This window comes from Pelodiscus sinensis, chromosome 7, assembly GCF_049634645.1.
Source record: "Pelodiscus sinensis isolate JC-2024 chromosome 7, ASM4963464v1, whole genome shotgun sequence".
In the NCBI taxonomy this organism is placed as follows: Eukaryota; Metazoa; Chordata; order Testudines; family Trionychidae; genus Pelodiscus; species Pelodiscus sinensis.
Genome location: NC_134717.1, coordinates 48,603,437 through 48,626,203, shown reverse-complemented (window position 1 = coordinate 48,626,203; position 22,767 = coordinate 48,603,437). Strand labels below are relative to the sequence as shown.

The window sequence follows — 22,767 nt, the reverse complement described above, 5'->3', positions numbered from 1 at the left end:
TTCTTTCATATACAGGCAGTCCCCGGGTTACATGGATCCGACTTGCATCGGATCCCTACTTACAAACGGGGTGAGGCAACCCCGCACTAGCTGCTTCCCCCCAGCCGACCAGGGAGACGCGAAGCTAGCGCGCCCCCCCCCCCAGTAGACCAGGGAGATGCGGAGCGGCTTTTCTCAGCAGACACCTCAGCTTGAGAATAAAGGACTGAGGGAAGTGAGGTGTGGGAGAATAAAACTGAGCTCTGGAGAAATGTTGGCTAGAGTTTCCCCTACAATATGTACCAGTTCTGATTTACATACAAATTCAACTTAAGAACAAACCTACAGTCCCTATCTTGTATGTAGCCCAGGGACTGCCTGTATTATGGAATGTACCAGAGATTGCATTGATTCTAGCTTTAGGGTTATGAGAGAGCCATGGAAAGGGAAAGGAGAGGAGGAAGAATGAGAGCGAGTGGGTGGCAGGAGGAGGAGCAAGAGAGCCAGGGTTAGGCCCTCCCTTGTGGCTAGCAGTGGGGGAAGAGCCTGGGTGGCTTTGGGTCCGGGCCTTCCCCAGCCTAGAGGGGGGTTGGAGAGTGTGGGGGGTGCAGCCCCTTACTAGTAATGTATTTTTAGGAACCTGTGTGAGAGGGGGATACTCAACCTCTTTGCCACTATATCTCTCACACTCCTGAGAATGTGATATTCATAAATGAGTAAATTGCAATGTAACATGTACCATACCTCATTATCTTACTCTTTTCTTTATCTGCCTTTTCTAGGAAAGGTCAGTATTATAGTGTCAAATCATTTAAAATTGATACATTGCTATAGCATTTAGGTGCAGAGAAACTAAAATTACACATTGGTAAGGCTTGTATGAAATTACATAGTAATTTTGTAATTACCAGGAGTCAGAGCCAATGCTAGACATAAGGATACTAAGCAATTGCTTAGGATCCCAAGGGGTTCAGATTCCCTCCCCCTTATTAATTCTTAGAGAAGGTATGTGTGTGGGGGGCAGGTCAGGAGATATTTCTCCTTAGGACCCACAATATTTCTCCTAGCAGCAGAATTATTGAAAGTCCCACACAACAGAAAACTTACACTTTTACTGATTGTAAAATAACTAAAAGTTTCTCAGAGGTTTTGAACTTTTTCTCCAAGAATTAGTACCAATTAACCTGCTGATCTACATTAGCAGTTATAATCCTACTGGGTTTATTCTGTGGCCAAGGAATCAGTGTATATATACATATCATGATGAACATATTAAAAGGCCATAATTATTTGATCAATGTTGTTTTGTCTTTGTCTTTGTTGTAGGGGTTGCTCTTGACCCCTTAATTTCTTGTAGCTACTTGAAATACAGGGTTCAGCTAGCTATGAATTTGTCATTTTAAAATAAGACCTTAATGTTGGGGAAACTTACTTGGAATACTTGGAAGATCTGTGATTTCATCGATGTAAATAGTCTCTCCACCGATGCAGATGTTGGGGAAACAAATCCACTTCCCTCACAGGTTCAACCAAAATCCAAAATTTCTCATTCTTCAGGGTGTGATTGATGTCTTTTTGTTCTTCCATGTATTTAACTGAAAGATGTGGGCTGAATGTATGGAATCGTGTGTGCAATGTGTGTTTTGTGTAAACTCATAGTGAGTTGAATTCATTGTAAATGGATGTATATTACACTGAGGCCTCTCAGTACATTTTAACAAATCAAAATAAAAACCATTTAATTTAGCATAGCAAGCATACCATTTTTATTTTTTCCAGTTTTGTAAAAGTAGCATTTTCATTATAAAAGGTCTGGTGTAGCTCCATTAACAATAATATTGCAGGGGAGGATTCTTCTGTCACAGTGAACTACTAACGATATAATGTTTGAGCCGTTTTTCATCATGACATCACAAGCAATGTATTGGCAAACTGTTATGTTAGTCACTTTTATTCTTCATGTACTATAGCTATTATTGAAGAGATTTAAATTCCCACCTGAAAGAACAAAGATGCTGAATGCACCACTGATTTGATATTAAATGCTTTTCATCCACCTAAAAATACTACAATATTAAAAAACTGTTTTTGGTCAAGCAACAATGTATGTTTTGGCAGCAAAATTGTAATTCACTAACTTTTATTTCAAGCTAACATACTGCTTCAAATTCTCCTGTTATGCTAACCTTGTTGATAGTTACAGGAACTTATTACTATAGTAATTCATTAGCAATGCTGAATTAGAATTCTGAATTGCTGATGTTCATTGTTATTGTAATGAATAAGAAAAATGTATTGTAATATGTATTTAAGAGCGGAAAATTACATTGCTTTCCTATATGTCTTTCTGAGGAGTACAAATAATAGATATACTTATTAGATTGAAACTTTCCATTCATGTCAGCAGCATCCTCGTGGTCAGTAGAAATATTACTTTACAATGTTGGGGAGGGTAGATAATAGTGCTGTATGTGGAATAACTATGTTAAATGCCAAAACTAATAATTTTAACAATACCTAGAAACACAGGAGAAAAAGCTTGAACAGTACTGACAACAGGGACAGACAAGCATGAAAGATTAATGTAATCTTGCATATCATGATGCACGTTCTTACACAAAAAATCCATCTGTAAGTGTCATGTCAGTCAGCAAAAATCTTTGATGGGTGGATGCAGCTGGGCTGTCTCTTCTGGCAAAGCTGCCCTGGAAAATGCTAAATGTGGTTATGATGCTTTGTGCCATCTGTAGAATGCCAGTTTATCCTGTCTTCATTGGTATTTTCAGTAATACATGGGACATCAACAACCACAGAGACAGCAATGTACAGTGACAGATTCATTTCCTCCAGAGACTACCAGACTCTGGTGTATACTTGTGCCACCTTGCCTTATATTCTGTTGTCACTATTATTTGATTTTATTTCATCTTTCTATGTTTAACTCAGATTTTTAGTTAACCACTTTATGTATTCTAACATGGTCACTTGAGTGTGATTAAGTATTAGATAATTTACTTCTAACTGATGATAGGCTTAAACTTTCCCAATAATATATCAACTGTGCCATTATAGAAACTTTTGACCTACAAATGAATATTACTAATCCTATGAATTTGAAATCACCTGCTTTAAATTAAAAACTGGCAATGTACCTGATACCACCAAATTTCTGTAGTTAAGAATTATTTTGATCCTTTTGTTTATAAAGTTGTAAAACTTTAAAGACATTTAATACTTTCAATTCATTTAGATGATCAAAATATACGCAAAATAAATTCCAATTTATTACTATGTTCATATGAGACACAAAAATAAGTTGTATGAATTTTTTTTATATCTTCCAGAATTTTAATTATTAAAATATCTTTTGTAGTAACTGAATATGAAGGACATGCCCTCTCATTGCTTCAGGAATGTGATCTCCACACATTTGATGGGTAAGTTTGGTATTAATAGTTTTGCTTTCTTACTGTGAGGTACCTAGTAATAATAATCACAGTTTATCTAAACAAACATTTAGTTCACAACAAGCCTACTGTGCACTGTGTACCAGTGGATCTGCTGCCATGCACTAAAAGTTCCTTACAGAGCTTTGAATTACCCCTCTTTGGAAGCTCCTATAGCTACAATTTTCATTCATAGAAATCCCGCTTAAAAATTTTAAGTTGTATTTAATTTATTATCCTTTTTTCAGGAACACATTTGGTCCAAATAAATCAGTTATGTTCTAAAACTTGGCATCTGTAGTGGGAGTACAGGTTGAAATTCTCTTAACCGGGATTCTCTAGTCCGGCAACATCCATGGTCCAGCACGGATGTTGCAGGACCAGAGAATTCCAAGGGAGGGCCAGTGGTAATGATCCTGTGGGGCTGGCAGGGCCCACAGCGAGCTGACAGCAAGGCCACCCAGCATGTGGCAATGGGGCTGCCGAGTGGGGCTGAGGAACCCAGCACGTGGTTGCCTGGTGGGTTCTGGAGCCCCAGCACAATGTGTGCGGCTGCCCTGTGGGTCCAGGAGCTCCAGCATGCATGTGCGGCTGCCCATTGGGTCCAGGAGCCAAGGCAGTGATGTCTGCCCAGCGAGGCCAGCAGGAGGTGGGGAGTTGGCTGGGAGGTCAGTAGGCTGGGCCAAGGGGGCTGGTGGCAGGGGTCCAGAAATGACCAGTCAGCTCCCGAGGGTGCTGGACCAGGGAGGTCCAACCTGTACTACTTTTTGTTTTCAAAAATTAGTATAGTAATGTGCATGTCCTAAGTTCCCTCTATGGTGCGTGTCTGTGCAGGCGGGTACAAAGAATTCTAATCCTGCCCAGCTCCCTAGAAGAGCTGCACAGCAGCATTCACCTTCCTTGCAAGTGGAAGGTAAGCTGCTGCTTGTGGTGGGCTTGATGGGAGAGTGGGGGGCCAGAGCTGTGTGGTAGCTGCATAGTTGCTCCCGAGGTGGAGCCATGTGAAGCTGGAGCTGGGGCCAGCGCTATGTGGTGGCCGCCTGGCTACTCCTGGGGCAGGCCACATTGCCAGGGTGAGAGCCGGGCTGTGGTGCGGCTTCTTCTGTGTTAGAGGTCAGTGTTCCCTCCTAACCTGCCTGGCAGCACAGTTTCACAAGTGATTAATCAGCACCGCCCAGTCAATGGCTCAGGGATTAGTGCTTGGAGCTGGGCGGGGGCAGGGCTGACTGGGTGGGGATGATTAATCACCTGTAAAGCTGTGCTGCCATGCAGCTTATAGGGAACACCACCACTGCATGCATCCCTGTTCTCCCTCTTCCCTCTCTTCCCCCCTCACTGCCTTCTAGCTCTGAGTCCCTTGCCCCCTTCATCCACCTGCCAGCTCCCTCTCCCTCTCCCTGGCTCCCCCCATCTCACTGCCCCACCCCCAGCACCGCATTCCCTGCAAATCCTGGGTGCTGGCAGCAACTTCCTTCTGCCTCAAGCAGGGATTCTCAGCCAGCCTATGGGGAGCAGCCAGGGACAGCCCCTGCCCTGTACATAGGCTGCCCCAGAAGCCCCCTGGAGAGGAGCTGTGAGGCTACAGAGAGGAGCCAGGGGCTAGGTAGGGTCTGATGTAATCATCGCTTGCACATGAGAGAGGCAAGATACAGAGGTGCAACGAAGAGAAGAAGGAATTAACATGCATTAAGAAAATGATGTCTGGGTGGTCCTCTCAGTGATGGACACAGAGAAAGAACTCAGTGTATATGATAGGGGCAGCCCAGCTCAATAAACAGAAGAGAGCACACAAACCATGGGTCATACAATCAGCTCGCTGGCCTGGATTGCTGACTGCAGGCAAACCCACCCCACCCACCACTCTTGTCATCTTCTGCTCTCTCTGCACAACTTGTCATGTGTGGAAGTGTCTGAGTCTATGAATGGGTGCATGTATGAAGGAGTTCCATTCTCTTTTCACTTGATCCAATAGTAGTATTGAATAAATCAATATAAGAATAAACCTGCGTTGGTCTCCAGTGAAATTAGGTAACATTCATCACCAGGCAAAACAGAAAATGTTACTGATTTTGTTTGCAACAAGGTCTAGGCAAGGACTTCCTCTCTGATGCCTTCCTCCTATTGTGGTCAGGGACTCGGATGTACATGTTCCCTGATTCCTCTCATGAGCAAAGTCCTGGAAAAGATCAAGAGAGACAAGATGCAGGTTATCATGATCACCCCAGCATGGCCTCATTTGCACTTGTCACCATACTTATGAACCTGACAGTAGCCTTTACCGAACCAACTAGACCGGCTCTCATCCCAAACTCACGTCCCTTCACTTCTCAGCATTGATGTTGAGTGGCTGAATCTGGAGGAATGGACCTACCTGGAGGAGGTCCAATAGATCCCCCTATGAAGTAGGAAGCCCTCAACCAGACTGACTTACCTGGCTAAGTGTACAAGATTTTCATGCTGAACATCTGTATGTAGCATCTCTCCCTGTGTTCTTCCATGCAGTCTATCTTTAGACTATCTGCTTCATCTCATGAACCAGGGGCTGGCATAGTGTTCCGTTAGAGTACTTCTCATGGCCATCTCTGCCTTTCACTTGTTGATCCAGCGACAGGCTCTGTTTTCTCATGACACGATGGTCAGAAGCTTGAAAGGCATAGAGAGGTTCCTCCTGCAGGTATGAACTCCTGTCCCACAATAGGATGTTAATTTGATTCTCTCTAAATTCATGGGCCCGCCCTTTGAGCTGCTGGGCTGCTGCTCCCTTTCTTACTTGTCATGGAAGGTTGCTTTCCTGGTGTTGGTGACGTTTGTGAGATGAATGTTTTGAGATTAAAGCCTTGACCTCAGAACCACCATACATTGTCGTTACAAAGATAAGGTTCAGCTGTGGCCCCATCCAGCTTCTCTGCTAAAGGTGGCATCTACCTTCCATATGAACCAGGACCTATTCCTCCCCATAGTCTGCCCAAGCCACCTAAGAACAGCAGAGAGGCATCTTCACACAGTGGATGTCTGAAGTGCCATAACTTTTTACCCAGAATGTACCAAACCTTTTCTTATATCAACTCCATTCCTCATTGCTACAGTGGATAGGATGAAGGGCCTTCTTGTGTCATCTCAGAGGATTTGCAACTGGATCACCTCTTGCATAATGATCTGTTACTAACAGGCAGAGGACCTGCCACTGCAGATTGTCAGAGCCCACTTCACTAGAGCTCGTGTCCTTGGTAGCTTTCCTGGCTCTCATCCCTTTCCAGGACATTTGTAGAGTCACAACATGGTCCACTATTCACACTTTCATAGAACATTATGCCATCACTCAGCAGACCAGAGACAGTGCTGGGTTTGGTAGAGCTGTGTTCTAATCTTTGTCAATGAATTCCTATCCACCTCCATTGGTGTTGCTTGGAAGTCAATAGATATAAGCCCCTGGAGCTGGATTCAGCCTGTGGAGAGGTAGAGTTAGGTTTGCTTTCAGCCTTACAAAATGAGTAATTTTTCCCTTCTGATAGTTGGATTTAGGCTTACATTTAGATCTGATTTAATTAGCACACCTCTGCTCAACCCCAGAGCTTGGTAAGGTGCTTATTTTTTCACAGAACAACAAACCTCGGTATTGATAGTGATCATGCCCATGGTGACACTGCTAGTCCTAGCCTGTTATATATCTTTAATTTTGTTTTCTTATGTCCTGTCTGTGCTCTGACAGAAGCATGTGGAATGCATGTAAGTCTTTTCTCCCTAATCAAGAGCTTAAAATGTCATGGATTTTTCAGAAAAATATTTTAGGTTAGACTACTGTCAGTGAAAACTGGGATAAGAATCTTGCAATGATGACTATTTTTTCCAGTTGGAAATCTTCACAAACTCACATAGAATAATTCAACAGAAACTAATTCTAGACTAAACAAAGTGGTTCTTAATTATTTATATTAAAAGCAACAACAACAATTTGTTTTTCTCTAACTGCTTGTGTATCTGTTTTTAAGCTGTGCATTGTAATTGTAGCTATGTGAAATTCATGCTTTGACCTCCCCCACCTTATCTTTAGTTTGTGAATTCCTTCCAACAGGCTGTCCATCCTGAATGTTAGGAAAGTGCCCAGGAAACAAACAAGAGTTTTTACTATAAACAAATAAAAATACAGGAATGCATGTGCTGAATCTTATGTGGGTACGAGAATCCACTGATAAGGTTCACATTAAAGTACTTGTAGTCCTGTTTTTATATTATCCTTTTGAAGAATAAGGCAGTAATAAATAAAACATAAGCCTTTAAAACTTGATATCTAGCACTAACAAAAAATAAGATCAGACAAACAAGGACTTCCATTAACATGTGGAAAAGTATGCCCTGACCTTTTGTGTCAAGGAGATGTAATGGCTTTTATGTGCCAGAAATTTTTAGCCAGAACTATTTTTTTTAACAATTTTTAGCCAGAACTTTCTCTCTTCTTTGATTGGGACAGGGGAGTCGTCAACCTGTGCAGACCCTGGGTAAGGGGGGGGGGGGGATCTGGCTCCATTCTCTCAGAAAGGGAGGGGCTTTGGGTGGAAGGGATGGGTGGGTAGAAGCCAACCCTCTTTCCTGGCCAGTGTGCAGCATGCCCTGCCCTCTAGCCCTCAGTGCCACCTGGAGAGTGCAGCCTGGGGCTCTGGCGGTGATTTAAAGGGCCCAAACCTCCACTGATGATAGGGTAGCAGTGGCCGTAGTGAGGTGTCCCAGACCCCTTTAAATCACCAGGCCACAGGGCAATTGTCCCTTTTGCCACCTCTCCTTTACCTGACCCCTCTGTGGGCAGGCCTGGATGGGGACGAGGTGGATGGTTGTTTAAAAATAAAGACATAAGAAAAAAGGATAACAGATGAGGGAAAATGTCAAAGCTGCGAGAGACAATTTCAGTTTTTATGGGAGAATATTCTTTGTTTTCCCAAATAGTTTAACATTATAAAACTAGTTAAATTTTTGGATATATTTGCAAATATATAACAGAAGATACGTTCATGCAGAAGTTTTAGTAATGTCCTGTGAACAAACTTAAACATTGTATTCTTAAAAACATTGGAGAGTGCCAATACTATCTATTTATTATTAAATTATGTTTGTTTAGGGAAACTTCTATTAATATTCACATGCTTTATAAAACTGCTTAATAGCTGTTTAAGAAACAGAAAAAAGATATTTGCTATAGCAGTACTTTTACAGACAAAGTAATAGAGACAAAAGCATCTTCCTCTATTGCCACAGCAGGTGGGAGTTTAATTACATATTACAGGAACAATGATTAAGTACCTTTATGCAAAGGATTGCTGGTAGTAGGGTTTTATGCCTCCATGTATCCCTCAAGTGTTTGTATTGAGTCAGGATTAGCTCTTTTGGAAGAGGGTTTTTCTGGCAATTAATAAACAGTAACACACATTTATGACTTGAATCTGCAAATTCCTGCTCTGTCCCACATCTAGCAAAGAACTTAAAAAAGAGCTTAATTTTATCTATATGAGTAGTCCAATGGCCAGAGTATTCAGCAACTCATTTAAACTAATGTGTAAATAAGGTTGTTAGATGTTTATTTAAATGTAATATTCAATTCTACGCGGAAGTGCAAAGGAATATATATATATCAGAGTGAGCAGAAATAAAGGGTATTCATGTTGTATTTAGCTGAGCTGCGAAATGTTGATCTCTTTCCAATTACGACTATTCACAGTTATAGTTCTATTATTCTTCTGAAGCCACACTCTTTTTCTGTGTTTTCAATTATATCTTATCTCTGCCACATTTGGTATCAATAAAAATAAATAGTGCAAGATTTTGAGCTCAGCTATGCTGCTTTGTGTTCAGCCTAAATAGATTTAAATGAAGTCATTTAGGATTTACATCAATATGTATGAAAGCAAAATTTACCTCAGTGTTTGTGTTTAAAGGCAAGTCTTACTGAGCATAACTCAAATTACTGCCACATTGTCTAAATGTGTTGCTAAATCACAGTAAGGGTTCTAAAGGTACACAGACCCAAAGCCAGTACCAAGTAATTTATATCATAGCTTTATTGGCTAGAGCCCTCATGTCAAACCTTCTGTTAAGAGCATGTGGGCCACCTGCAAGGTAAAATCAAACCTCATTTTCAGGCCTCATCCCAACTTCCATCCTTGGACATTTTAGTCCTCCATTCTAAAGATGCACTCAGTTTCAGAAGCTCAGCAGTGGGGACCCAGCGCCAGCTGGCTCTTAATACATTTAAAAGGCAGAGCCGCAGCGGGGTTAGCTGTCGAGACAGGGAGCTAACCCCATTGTGGCTCCACTGCTTATTGACTAATCCAGTAGTCAATAGAAAATCCATCAACTAGTCAATTAGTTGATTAAACTATAATTAACATCCCTAGATACTACCTACATTTTTTGTTAGTCTCAAAGGTGCTGCAGGACCATTTGTTGTTTTTTAAATAGAAATCATGTCACAGTGAGGAACATGAGGACTGCTTATAATAATTAATGAATACTGTATATTCTATTTCTGATTGTTCTTGTGTTGTTTACTGTGTGTGTACAAGGGGTTATTTTAATGGACTGCATGTACATAGAATAAGGTGTGCTCATAGAGATCAAGAAAAGGGTTAGAGGTGCAGTTAACCCTGTAACTGTGGCCACCATGTTGAAAAGAAAACAGTGACCTGTAACATTTATAGTATTTAACTATCTATTATTCTTATTCTTATCACCATTGTAAATTAAGAGAGCTTATCTATACATTATTTTAATGCCTTCTGAGTTTTCAACAATTTATTGAAAATAAGTAGTATTTTGTGACTTTGGAATATTTTAGTATGTTATGTATTCTAGAATGAACCAAATAAGAATTATATACTTCTTGCCACTGAAAGATACAAGAGTGCGTGTGAAAGTCAGAAGGGGTATTAACACATTCAAATTTCCCATGCTTATTAACCTACCCATCCTACTTCACAGATTTATAGATGCCTACTTATTGCACTTGGGAAGTGATGTTTCTATTTGTGTACTGAATATAATGACACACTCTGTGTGTGTTTATGTAACTACAGTTGAGAAATCTAGACATTATTCTGTTTTTTAAAACTACATAGAAATATGGTATATAATACAGGTTGCACCTCTATAAACCAGAGCTCTCTGGTTCTGGACCGTGGATGTTCCAGGATCAGAGTCCTGGTGCGCTGGGAAGCCTGGGAATCCAGCATGATGCAGAGGGGGCAGTGCATAGTTCATCTGGACTTTGGGAGAGGGAGCAGAAGCCGGGAAGCCCATCATGTAGCTCAGCTGAGCTGTGGCGGGAGGGGTAGCTCAGCTGGGTGGGTGGGGGAGATGGGCAGGAAAGAAAAGAGGTGGATCCAGAAATGACCTCCCCTGGTCCAGAAAAATCCCTCATCTGGGACCAGCGGTCCAACCTGTAAAAACATAAAATGATATAATATATAAGTATTTGAATTGTCCTTATGTAGAAATTTGTTTAATTACAATTGTCTTTCATTTATGGATCATCTGAGCCTCGGTTGTTGTTTTTTTTTATAGGGTGGTTTGTATTGGTGGTGATGGGTCTACCAGTGAGGTAGCTCATGGTCTACTACTCAGAGCTCAGTTGGATGCTGGAAGAGACACAGATTACATCCTTTCACCTGTCAGAGCACCACTTCCCCTTGGCATTATACCAGCAGGTGAGAACAAAAGATACTGATTAAGTATCTCTGTTAATCCACAATGTATCAGACAGATTTATCAGGCCAGAAGGGACCACTGTGCTCACCTAGTCTATCTCCTGTATAACGCTGGCTATAGGTTTTCTCTGAATTAACTCCTGTTTGACCAAGAGCATATTTTTAAAATTTCCAGTGATAACAAATTCACCACATCCCTCAATAAACTGTTTAAGTGGTAGATTGAAATGCACTGCTTGAAATTTGCATTTCATTTCAGTCTCAGTTATACTGCTTCAGCCACCAGTATGAATAATCAATACATTTTGTTTATAGATTAATTCATAGTACAGGTTGATCCTCTCTAGTCCAGCCCCCTTGGAACCTGACTAATGCCGAATCAGAGAATTTGCCAAACTACAAGAGTCAGTATTTTCTCATAACATTTCCATTGATTGCAGGGCTCTTAGAGGTAAATTAGAGCTCATTTAGGGGTAAATTAGAGCTAAGTAACAGCACAGAGAACACTGAGAGTCAGGACTGGTGGCTGTAAACAAACTTTATGGGACCATGGAAAACTTGGCCACACCCATGAAAAGTGGATCTCCATCTAATTAAAATCATGCTGGACCAGAGAGTTCCAGATTAGAGAGGTTCAACCTGTAATGACATAGATCAGTTCTTCACCTGTGGGAGGGTCCTCTAGGACAGGAAATGTCAGTTGTCACTTTTTCCTCTTCCCCTGGATCTATAGGAAGGGCAAACTTCATTCCCATGCCCTCATGGAAATATACCATGTCCCTGGCATCCTTCTCCTACCGTCCATCAGCTTCTTTGGCAGCACCTCCATTTGATTCTGGTGTCTAGGAGCTATCTTTACTTGCAGCTGTCTCAACAAACTCTGTGGAAAATTATGCAAAAAAGATCATACAGTCGCAGGCTATATTAACTCTTTTGACTTTTTTCTGCAGGATTAGAGGGCAGTGCATGCATCTCTTTGACTTACTCAGTGTCTGTCCCAGCTCATCATTCCACTGACCTGACTCTGTCCCACCTGCTCTTTCCATGGGCAGCATTTATCATTGGCTGGTGCAGGATAAGCCTGCCCAAACAGCCCTGCCCATGCTTTGCCCTAAGGCCCCCTCCTCCATGCCACTTCCTGTTTGGTCCCAGCCCAGGCAGACTACCCCTCTTCCAGGAAACATACCGAGGCTACGGAAACAAGCCTGAATCCAGGACTTTGGGTGGCTGGGGCAGGGTCTTTGGGCACTGGGGCTGTGCTTTCCAGCACTCTGGGGCTGGGAGCACTGAGGCAGACTAGAGCCAGGTACACAGTGGTGGGGCCATCCAGTGGTGGACCCGCAGCATCTGGTGCTGTGGGGCTAGATATGCTTAGGCAGCCCAGAATGGAGTGGACAGATGGTTGGCAGTCAAGGATGGTAGTAGAAGGGGAGCAGGGACTTGAGCAGAAGGGGAGGTCTAGGCCAGGAACTAATCTCCCTGAGCCTATGATTCACCCACTGCGCATATTACCACCATACAGGCTTGTCTACATTGTCCTGCTCCTCCAGCATGAACAGTAGAATCTCAGAATTATGCATACCTCAAGTATGCAGGTTGTTTGTAACTCTGAAACGTTCATAACTCTGAACAAAACGTTATGGTTGTTCTTTCAGGAGATTACAACTGGACATTGATTTAATATAGCATTGAAACATTTTATACATGAAAAAATGCTATTTTTTTACTGTCCTTACCTTTTCTATGTCCTGTACTGTATCATGTTTGCCTTTTTTGGGGGGAGGGGTGTGCTGCTGCCTGATTGTATACCTCTGGTTCCTAATAAGGTGTGCGATTGACTGATTAATTCATAATTCTGGTTTTCCTAACTGAGATTCTACTGTACTCTGAGCTAGATAGAGAGATTTCCATTGAGTTCAGAAAAAGGGTGATTGAGAAACCTGCAACCCGCATGGAGAAAAAGAGATATTTATGCATGGAGAGTCCCCTCTGTGAATTTTGGGGGTAATCTGAGCTCATATTTGTAACTGCATTTTTCATGTGTTCTTTATAACCAGTAAGGAAAAAAAAGGAGTTCTGTCATTTCTCTAAAGATCATGCCCATTCATACCTTACTCTTTTAATCATTCCCCATAAGAAATATGGAAGTAAGTGCTTGGGTTCCATTTGGAATGATTTCAACTATCTAGTTTCCTCTCCTTTTAATACAAATCATGTCTGTCTTTTTCAAGCTGCTTTTGCTTTTACAAATAACAGCAAAAACATTTTCAAAATGCAGTATTTAAAATAAGCAATAATTAGTAGAAAAATATGATGGATTATATTAGATATGATTTAAAGCACACAAGAATAAAGGAATGGTTTAATGAGAGACCACAGTATGATCTCAGCTACATGAAACAAATACATTTTAGGCCAGCACTCTGACCTTCACTTGTCATTTGAGTTGCTGTGAATGTGTTGAAGATGGTATAAGACAGAATCTCTCCAACTTTTTACTCCAATTTTTGGATGAGCTTAGGTTACTGTTCTTCTTCATTGGTACTTATTCTCTTGGGATTATTAATAAGGAATAGTACATCACAACCAGGCCTACCAATAGGGGGAGGAGCAACAGGGGCAATTGTCCCAGAGCCCAATGTTTCCCCAGCCCCACCCCTTCTGGGAGCATAGAGCCACCTGCCCCTCCCCCCCACATCTTGCCCAAGGGCCCAGCTAGTCTGATGGCTCCCCTGATCACAACCAAGATAGATGCACCCAAAGGAATGTGAAGTTAGAGTATGGGAGTAAGTTGAACTACAGAGTGATTAAATGAATTGAAATAAGGATAATATAGCAAATGCCTTTTAAGAGAGATTTTTAGATTTTTTTTCTTAACGTATTATGTCGTGCCGTTTATATGTACTTTAAAAATTACCTATTTTGGATAAAGTAGTAAATTTGGGAGTGTTTAGAAGATATATCAATAGAGCATTAAATAATTTTATAAATATATTCATTGTACAAAATAGCATATATTATTTACATGGATTAAAGTCCATTTTCTGCCCTTTAGAGACAATATAAGCTTGTTAAGCAGCAGTTTTCAGCTTTCTGCATACTTGATGAGAAGGTACTGCTTTTGGAGTAGTTAGCCTCCTGGAGAGAGAGATACCCAGAGGGAATGTGCATTTTACTGAAATACTCTACAGTAGCATGGTCCATGATTTGGTGCTGTGGTCAAAAATCAAATGGATCAGATGAGGGAAAGCCAGCAGTTGTATTGCTGGTCATTAGCAATAAGCAGTAGTGTTTGTTGCTATGGGAACTAATGCCAAAGAACTGTACAGAGGGATTCAGACAGAGGGGGGAAACTGGAAGAACATAAAAATAAAAAAGCACTCTAGTTGTTACAAAATAAGAGCCAAGCTATACACAGATTATAATCCTTATCATCCTAAATAGTTCACTTAAATAAATGAGTGCTTTCCAAATAATTGGACAATAAAATATTACCGAAGGACAGTTAATTTCTATAATGTTTCAGGCAAAAGAACAAAGTGTTGGTGCAGTTTTCATGAGAATTTTAGATATGCTTGACTAGGAAGTCATTACATCACATTTATCTACTTGGATGTGGAGACATTAACAGCCTTATGAATATTCATGCTGTCTGGTTAATTACCTTAATTGTTCTGCAGAAGTACATAAGCTTTCAAGGACAGAGGTTTTTTGTTTGGGTTGTGTTTTTTTACAAATTTTTCTTGGTACTTTCATCCAGTCATGCTTTACATGAACTATTACACTTTTGTCCTAACTCTGATGCTTTCATAAGGGAATAGTGAGAAGTAGTCTATAATGCCAGGGAAAGAAAAGAAAATTCGAACTAGAATTTTATTTTTCTGGATAAAAAAGTCTCTCTCTTTTGGATAAATATATATTTTGTGATAGTTCTGTAGAATGGTGCCAAAATTTGAATCTTTTTTTTTTAAAAACAAATGGCCTATTATGAGTAGTACCTAAGTATTTAAGGTTAAGTAATGATTGAACTATGTAGTGTTATGGTTCAAGGCATCAATTTTTCCTTCTCCCAAAAGTGACATAGTGTAGAGGCCCACCCAGTCTCTGGTAAATGTAGGATATATAACATCTCAGGCCAAAGAGGAAGGAGGATGTGATTTGGGAAATGAATAAATAATTTTAAAAGGCAAGCAATTTTTAATATTTTGCCTATATATTGTCTACCTATGTTTTCCGTGTTGACTGTAGGCTTTTTACAGCACATTGTGTGTTTGTGTAATACTTGGCATGATGAAGTTTTGATCCTTTATTTGGGTTGTTAGATACTATCGTCATATAATAGTTAAATAATGACCGTTTGGTTGGAAGAAAAATGTTGTAGCATATAAATTGATGTGTTCTAGATTTGTTCTTCGTGATTCTGCTGGATAGAATGTTCTCTGAAAACAAGACCCAACTTATGTCTGTTTTTTAAACGTCAAACTGTATTTTGCCGCCTCACATCCACTACAGCTTCAAAACAGACTGGTCCTGATCTATCAAACTATATTTCACTCTACAAGATGTCTTTATTAGCTCAATCCTGAAAGACATCAGATGGAGTTTTTTCAGAAACGTAACACACTTACTGCAGTCAATGGAAAGCAAAATTATTTTAAAATCATTTCTAATAATCCAAGTTGTGTGTTTTGGGTGATTTTGTATGCATGTCTATTTTTCCCCTACTGTAATTTTGGAGGTTTGGAGATAGTTTTACATTTAAACCCTCTATTAAGTCATTTATATCAGAATCCAAACTTTCCCATCTTTTACATAATGATGGGGTACGTCTAGACTACATGGCTCCGTCGACGGAGCCATGTAGACTTGTTGTTTTGGCAAAGGCAAATGAAGCTGCGATTTAAATGATCGCGGCTTCATTTACATTTACATGGCTGCCGCGCTGAGCCGACAAACAGCTGATCAGCTGTTTGTCCGCTCAGCACGCTAGTCTGGATGCTCCCCTGTCGACATCAAAGCCCTTTGTCGGCAGCCCCGGTAAACCTCATCCCACGAGGAATAACGGGGCTGCCGACAAAGGGCTTTGTCAGTAGGGGAGCATCCAGACTAGCACGCTGAGTGGACAAACAGCTGATCAGCTGTTTGTTGGCTCAGCGCGCCAGCCATGTAAATGTAAATGAAGCCGCGATCATTTAAATCGTGGCTTCATTTGCCTTTGCCTATGTGTCTAATCTACATGCCTCTGCCGACAGCTATGGAGTTTTGATTCACAGAAGCACTTAGGCTAGGTCTACGCTAGGGTATAAGTTTAAATTTTATGTAGCTGGAGTCAAAGTATCTTAAGTCATATTTTGGCACCATCCACACTACGGGAGGTTACAGTTTCCCTTCGACTTCCCTTATTCCTCATAGGACCAGGACTACCAGCACCGACAAGAGCACCCTCTCAGTTCAAATTAGACATGCTAATTTGAACCCCAGAGGATCAACTGTGGCGCTTACAATCTTCTCTGTAGTGTAGACATAACTGGTATTGGGATTGAAAAACAGTTTTGCTTTAAGATTGAAAAATGATTCTAACCAAACCATTTGGAATAAATCCATTTATGACATCTCATGCAACAGTTCAGACCTTGTGCTTCAAATTCTAGAGATTATATGTTATAATGGTCTTTAAAACATAAATGGTGCTGATCATGCCTTTGAGATTCTTTGGCAAAGATACATTTTGAGATCAATGCTGATTAGTTAATTTTCTAACCTGAAATGTTTCCTACTTTTATTTCAAGTATGATACACTATAGTATTACAGATACAGAATTAAAAAGCCCCCATAATTGTGTCCTATGTGGAAAAACTATTTTAGCATGATCATTTTGCTTTCTCTTTTGAATCTATTGTATAACCATTAAAGGAAGGGGAAATCCAACAACATGGAGAAAATACTTGTCCTACCAATTAATTGATTAGTTTATAAACTCGAGACAGAATTAATTAAATTATTTTCTTGGTTTAGTTGTAATGTCCTAGTAGAGTGCCACATAGCAATTTGAATCTGTTAGTTTCCTTTTTCATCTCAATGAACTTCATAACTCTAATTTATCATTTGTTTCTGTTTTAGAAGAGAGAATACAATTGAAGAAAAAGGTCACTGTATAGCAGTTTCTTTACTAAAGAAGACATAAAGAGATGAATAAATCATTACTTTTTTTATTCTTTAGAAAAAATGCAGCTTCTTTAGTATTCTTAAAGTTTAGTAGTCAATATTCTCTCTATCATTTCTATTATATTCATACACCCTTATTCTTTTCATAAATTGCAAAAGTGAAGATGTAAATTCCAAAGATTGTTCTCCACTGATCATTTGTTAGATGCACTTCAATTATTTCCTACCTGTGCTGTAAATCCTGAAATCTTTATTCAGAGTCCCATCCTCCAGATACTTAGGGCTTCCCTTGCAGTGCTGAGTACTCTCAACTTCAATGGAACTTCATGTGAGATGACTTCACAGGAAACACTAGGTATTTTGTGGGATTGACCTCCCAATTCTTAATCAGTCCTTTACTCAAGACAACTGTTACAAAAAGCAGTACGAGTGTCATTGAAAAAGACCTTGAGGATTCAGTTCTAGCTATATATTTGGATGTATAGCCCTTCTCAAGTTGTGTAATTTCTCCCTTCAGTAGGACATCAAAGATGTTTTCTTGAAGTTTTTTTGGTTACAAAGATGTATTTTTCATTATAATGAAATGTAAGCATTTAAATACTTTACTTTCTTAGTATTAGGGTATGTAGTTTTTTATTTTAGTAGATTTTTTTTGTGTTGTCGTTCTCTGATAGCCACATTAAGTGCATCTGTGAAATGTAAGGTGGCCTCAGGTGCACCCCCAACCTGCCCGTTTACCCTGCCTGGCTGCTTACCTTCTGCTTAGTGTGGCTGTCTGCAGGAAAGCAGCAGGGGCCCAGCTGGGAGTGCGCTATGCCACATCCTGCCCCAGCCGGCTGGCTCCTTGCCGAAGCAGCGTACTGGGGTGCACCAGTTTACTTTAACCTCTGAAGGTACCTTGTATAGTAGACACAGCTTAAAAAGTCTTGCTTTGTGGAGTAGAAAGCTTATTCAAAATAATCCTTTTACAAAAGGTGAATGAAATTCTTCTTCCTCAAAAGTCTATATTTTGTGAAACATTTGATTTATTTTGTTTTGTATTCTTCAATCTATCATTCAGTACCATTCTTGTAACAATTGTTTGTATTAATTTTTACAGGTTCCACTAATGTTTTGGCTTATACTCTTCATGGAATCAAACATGTAGTAACTGCAACATTGCACATTATAATGGGTAATTCGTAAATGCATTATTCAGAAACTTTCAGCTAATTAGAAGACATATTTAAAATTTTGAATACATGTTCTAAAGGGAAGCAGGTACTTGCCTAACAAATCAATGACATTGTGTTGTGACATGGTGAAGTTTGTATCATCAAATAATTTGGGTTTGAAAGGTAACCTCACTTATGATATCTAATTCCATGGTGCGTTTTAACAGTATTGATTCTCTGTACTTTTCTTCATAAACTATTCTTGGGTATCTAGTATAACTATTAATAGCTGCATTGATGAGAGTTCACATTACATGGCAGATGGTTTCAGTGATTAGCTGTATTTATACTGCTTTTCTTTTAATTTAGTAAATCAGGAAAAGCAAGAGTTACACAAACAGCCTTTAACTCTGTCCCATATATATGTGCATTATGATACACAATTCACTGGCACTGTCCCATACTTTTAAAAAAATCAAAATATTTGCCTAATAATAACAGGAAAAATGAGTAGTATTCAGCATAAGAGATACATAGGAGGAACACAAAGGGAGGCACCCACTAAAAGGGAGCTAAATTCCCTCCACGAAGTAATTCTTCTCTGCCCCAGTCTCGGTCCAGAGCCATCACACTCTCACTGTCCTGTCCCGTCCCCATCCCACATTACCTAATCGGGTGTGTTCCAGTGCTACCGCAACTTCTGAATTTTGAATACTAGACTTTACATAATTAATCATCACTTTCCTTTTAAGGCAGTTATGTATGGAACCCAATGACTTTCTTGTAAAGAAAAAAGAAAAGCTGTTCCATCAAGTGTAACTACTAGCTCTATTTCAAAGATTAACATCACACATGCCCCTGGACCAGGGGTGGGCAAAAGCCTCTCAGAGGGCCTAGCCCCGCCCCCTAACTGGCGTATGCCCCAGGGAAAGAACTCATCCCCGCCCCTCCTCCTCCTGGTAAGCCTCTGAAGAGAAGGCAGCGCTGGGGCTGAGGCTCCTCAACAGGGCCAGCTAGCATGGCCAGGCTGCTGGGGCTGGCCCAGAAGGCTGGAGGTGCTGCTGTCATGGCACCTCCGGGGCTGGCCCAAGGCCAGCCCCGGGCTGTGTGCACGCAGTAGGAATGCCTCTGGGGCTGGCTCTGGGCTGTGTGGGCATAGTAGCAGCCCCTCTGGGCCCAGCCCTAGGCCATGCGCTGCCAGTTTCTGGGGCAGCCTGTGGCCGGGGTGCCTCTGGGGCATCCTGTGACGCCTCTGGTATGACCTGTGGCGCCTCCAGCCTCTGAGGCCGGCCCCAGGCTGTGTGATTGCAGCAGCAGTGCCTACAGCCTCTGGGGTGGCCTGGGGCCACGGTGCCTCAGGGCCAGCCCCTGAACTGTGTGGCTGCAGCAGCCGTATCCTCAGCTTCGAGAACTGCGGGGCCTCCCTCCCGGGAAGCTGGGACAGCGTGGCTGCAGCTGTTGATGCAAGGGGGCACGAAACAAGGTAAAGTTTCCCCCTTATGCTCGGCCCTTCCCCACCCCAATCCCGTCACTTCCCTCCCCACCAAGACCCGGCACCCTCAGCTTGCTCCAACACCCTCCCTTGTTCTTGCACATTCTTTCCTGGCCACACACTGCACCCTCCCTTGTTCCTGCTCCCTCCACCTGCCCAGACACCCTATTCCCAGCCTGCTTCTGCACCGCAGCTCCCTCTGAGATCAGACACCCCATCTGTGATGGAGCAGGCCAGGTCTGGGCACCGCTGAGGGTGTCCAGTCAGGGGAAATTGCTCAAAACCAGGGCTGCTTGCAGCCCCAGACTGGAGACCTTTTCCAAACAAAATTTATGAAGTGGCCACCCTTCCAAAATTATTGCCCACCTCTGCCCTGGACATTAGATTGGAAATTTCACTTCACTTTCTTTGTCACACATTCACAAATCTAATAGAAATTTGAAAAAAAAGAGCTTGTTGATCATTTCTGTTCAATGTTTAAAGGTTCCCATTTCTGGAACATAGGTAGTTTGCTACTTTTACTAGATATAGAAACCACAAATGTTTGAAGTATGTTTTAAAGTCCTTATAATGTGACCAATAAAACCAGTTTTCACCTGACCATCAACTCCTAATCTGCTATGAAAGATACTATGTCAATTCTAAATTTCATGTTTCTACTGTAATGTTAATAGAACTTGAGTAAATGTCCAACTTTTTATGAATATTTGCTTAGTTTCCAAAATAAATCTTAATATATGCGGCAAATTGCAAACCACAAAAAGTTTGATATTTATAAGCATTGGAATACGAGAAGGTAGAATGAATGCACTTGTGCAATCTTAACTGTATTTCACGTCATGCTCCAACTATAATGCTTAACTGATTGAACAAGAAATGAATACAGGCAGTCCCCGGGTTACGTACAAGATAGGGACTGTAGGTTTGTTCTTAAGTTGAATCTGTATGTAAGTCGGAACTGGCGTCCAGATTCAGCCGCTGCTGAAACTGATCAGTTTCAACAGCGGCTGAATCTGGACGCCAGTTCTGACTTACATACAGATTCAACTTAAGAACCCCAGGCATCCCCAAGTCAGCTGCTGCTGAAACTGATCAGCGGCTGATTCCGGGAAGCCCGGCGCAGGGGCTTCCTGTAGTCAGCCACTGGTCAGTTTCAGCAGCGGCTGACTTGGGGACGCCTGGGGCAGAGCAGCTGGGGTGCTGCTGGGTTGGTCCAGTAGCGCCGCCGCTCCTCGGCGCTACTGGACCAACCTAGCAGCACCCAAGCTGCTCTGCCCCAGGCGTCCTGATTCAGCCGCTGCTGAATCTGACCAGCAGTGGCTGAATCAGGACGCCTGGGGCAGAACAGCTGGGGTGCTGCCCGGTTGGTCCAGTAGCGCCCAGAGCGGCTCTACGGGACCAACTGGCAGCGCCCCAGCTGCTGTACCACAGGTGTCCGGAGCAAAGCCACGAGCACGGGGGCAGTGGGACAGCCCAGACGCGTCTGGGCTGTCAGCTGACCGCGCGCTCCGCGGCTTGGCTCTGCTTGGCTCTGCTTTGCCCCCCCCCCTCCCCCTGGTCTGCAGACCAGGGGGACGGGGGGGGGGGCAAAGCAGAGCCAAGCCGCGGAGCGCGCAATCAGCTGACAGCCCAGACGCGTCTGGGCTGTCAGCTGGCCGGGCGCTCCGCGGCTTGGCTCTGCTTTGCCCCGCCCCCCCCCCCCCCGCATCCCCCTGGTCTGCAGACCAGGGGGACGGGGGGGGGGCGGGCAAAGCAGAGCAAAGCAGAGCCAAGCCGCAGAGCGCGTGGGCAGCGGACAACCCTGTCCGCTGCCCACGTGTTCCGCCGCTTTGCTTCCTCTCCCTGGTCTGCTGGAAACCAGGGAGAGGAACGGCCCCGTTCGTAACTGCGGATCCGACATAAGTCGGATCCTCGTAACTCGGGGACTGCCTGTAGTGTGCTTAAAATTATCTTTAAACCATTAACTCATATGTCCCTGCTCTCTCTTAAAGCTACTGTTCTCTCTTTATTCCTTAGAAGTGTTGATAAGCTTATGTTGAAAACTAATGTTCATGTCTACCACACTATTTCAGGACATATACAACCAGTGGACATCTGCACTTTCAGTAGTCCAAGCAAGTTTCTTCGTTTTGGGTTCTCAGCTATGTTTGGTTTTGGTGCAAGAACTCTGGCTTTGGCTGAAAAGCATCGTTGGATGCCCTCTAACCAGCGGAGAGATTTTGCTGTAATTAGAACACTGGCAAGTCTAAAGTATGCTATGTTTATTTTCAATATTTTTATTTTCCTCATGAAAATGTAATAGTATTATTCTCAATTTTACCTGATGTTATATTATATTTCTTGATGTTTATAAAAATGAGACTGCAGGTAGAAACTTTTCTGGTTTTACCATCTACTTTCTTGAATATCACCTTTTAATTAGAAGAACCTTCTTCATATTTAACTTTATAATTCTTAAAATAATTTTTACCTTGATAAAAACCAACTTAGCAATCAGAATATTGGTTTATGTGGAAATAAATGCCAATATTTTTCTAGGCCAGAAGAATGTGAGTTATCATTTCTACCTCTGAAAAATTCATTGCAGGACTCCCAAGAGACTGTTAGGTAAGTAAACCTGAATTAAACCATCCTATAATCTATACGGCTGTGTCTACACTGCACCCCTTTTCCAGTGTTCTAATATTTAAATCCCCTGCGATTTGCAATTCCGACTGGTCTAATCTGCATCCCTTTTCCGGAAAAGGGGTGCAGTGTAGACACAGCCTACAAGTATGAATCTTTGAAGATAAAATTAGAACAAAGTGAAATATTATTTTAATGCAATATATTACAAGGC

General features: G+C 41.8%; 1 protein-coding gene across 5 annotated transcripts in view; it reads left to right on the top strand.

Annotated features, from left to right (window-relative positions):
- CERKL (CERK like autophagy regulator) overlaps positions 1-22,767 on the top strand; it is a 137,980-nt gene that overhangs the window by 104,384 nt on the left and 10,829 nt on the right. For all 5 annotated transcript variants that reach the window (XR_012905239.1, XM_075933746.1, XM_006121694.2 and 2 more), the window contains 5 exons: positions 3,353-3,416; positions 10,974-11,116; positions 18,382-18,456; positions 22,001-22,178; positions 22,467-22,535. Coding sequence is in view for 4 of the 5 variants with exons in the window: in XM_075933746.1 (XP_075789861.1) it covers positions 3,353-3,416; positions 10,974-11,116; positions 18,382-18,456; positions 22,001-22,178; positions 22,467-22,535 (529 nt within the window). In the remaining variant the exon portion in view is untranslated. The remainder of the gene's footprint in view (positions 1-3,352; positions 3,417-10,973; positions 11,117-18,381; positions 18,457-22,000; positions 22,179-22,466; positions 22,536-22,767) is intronic.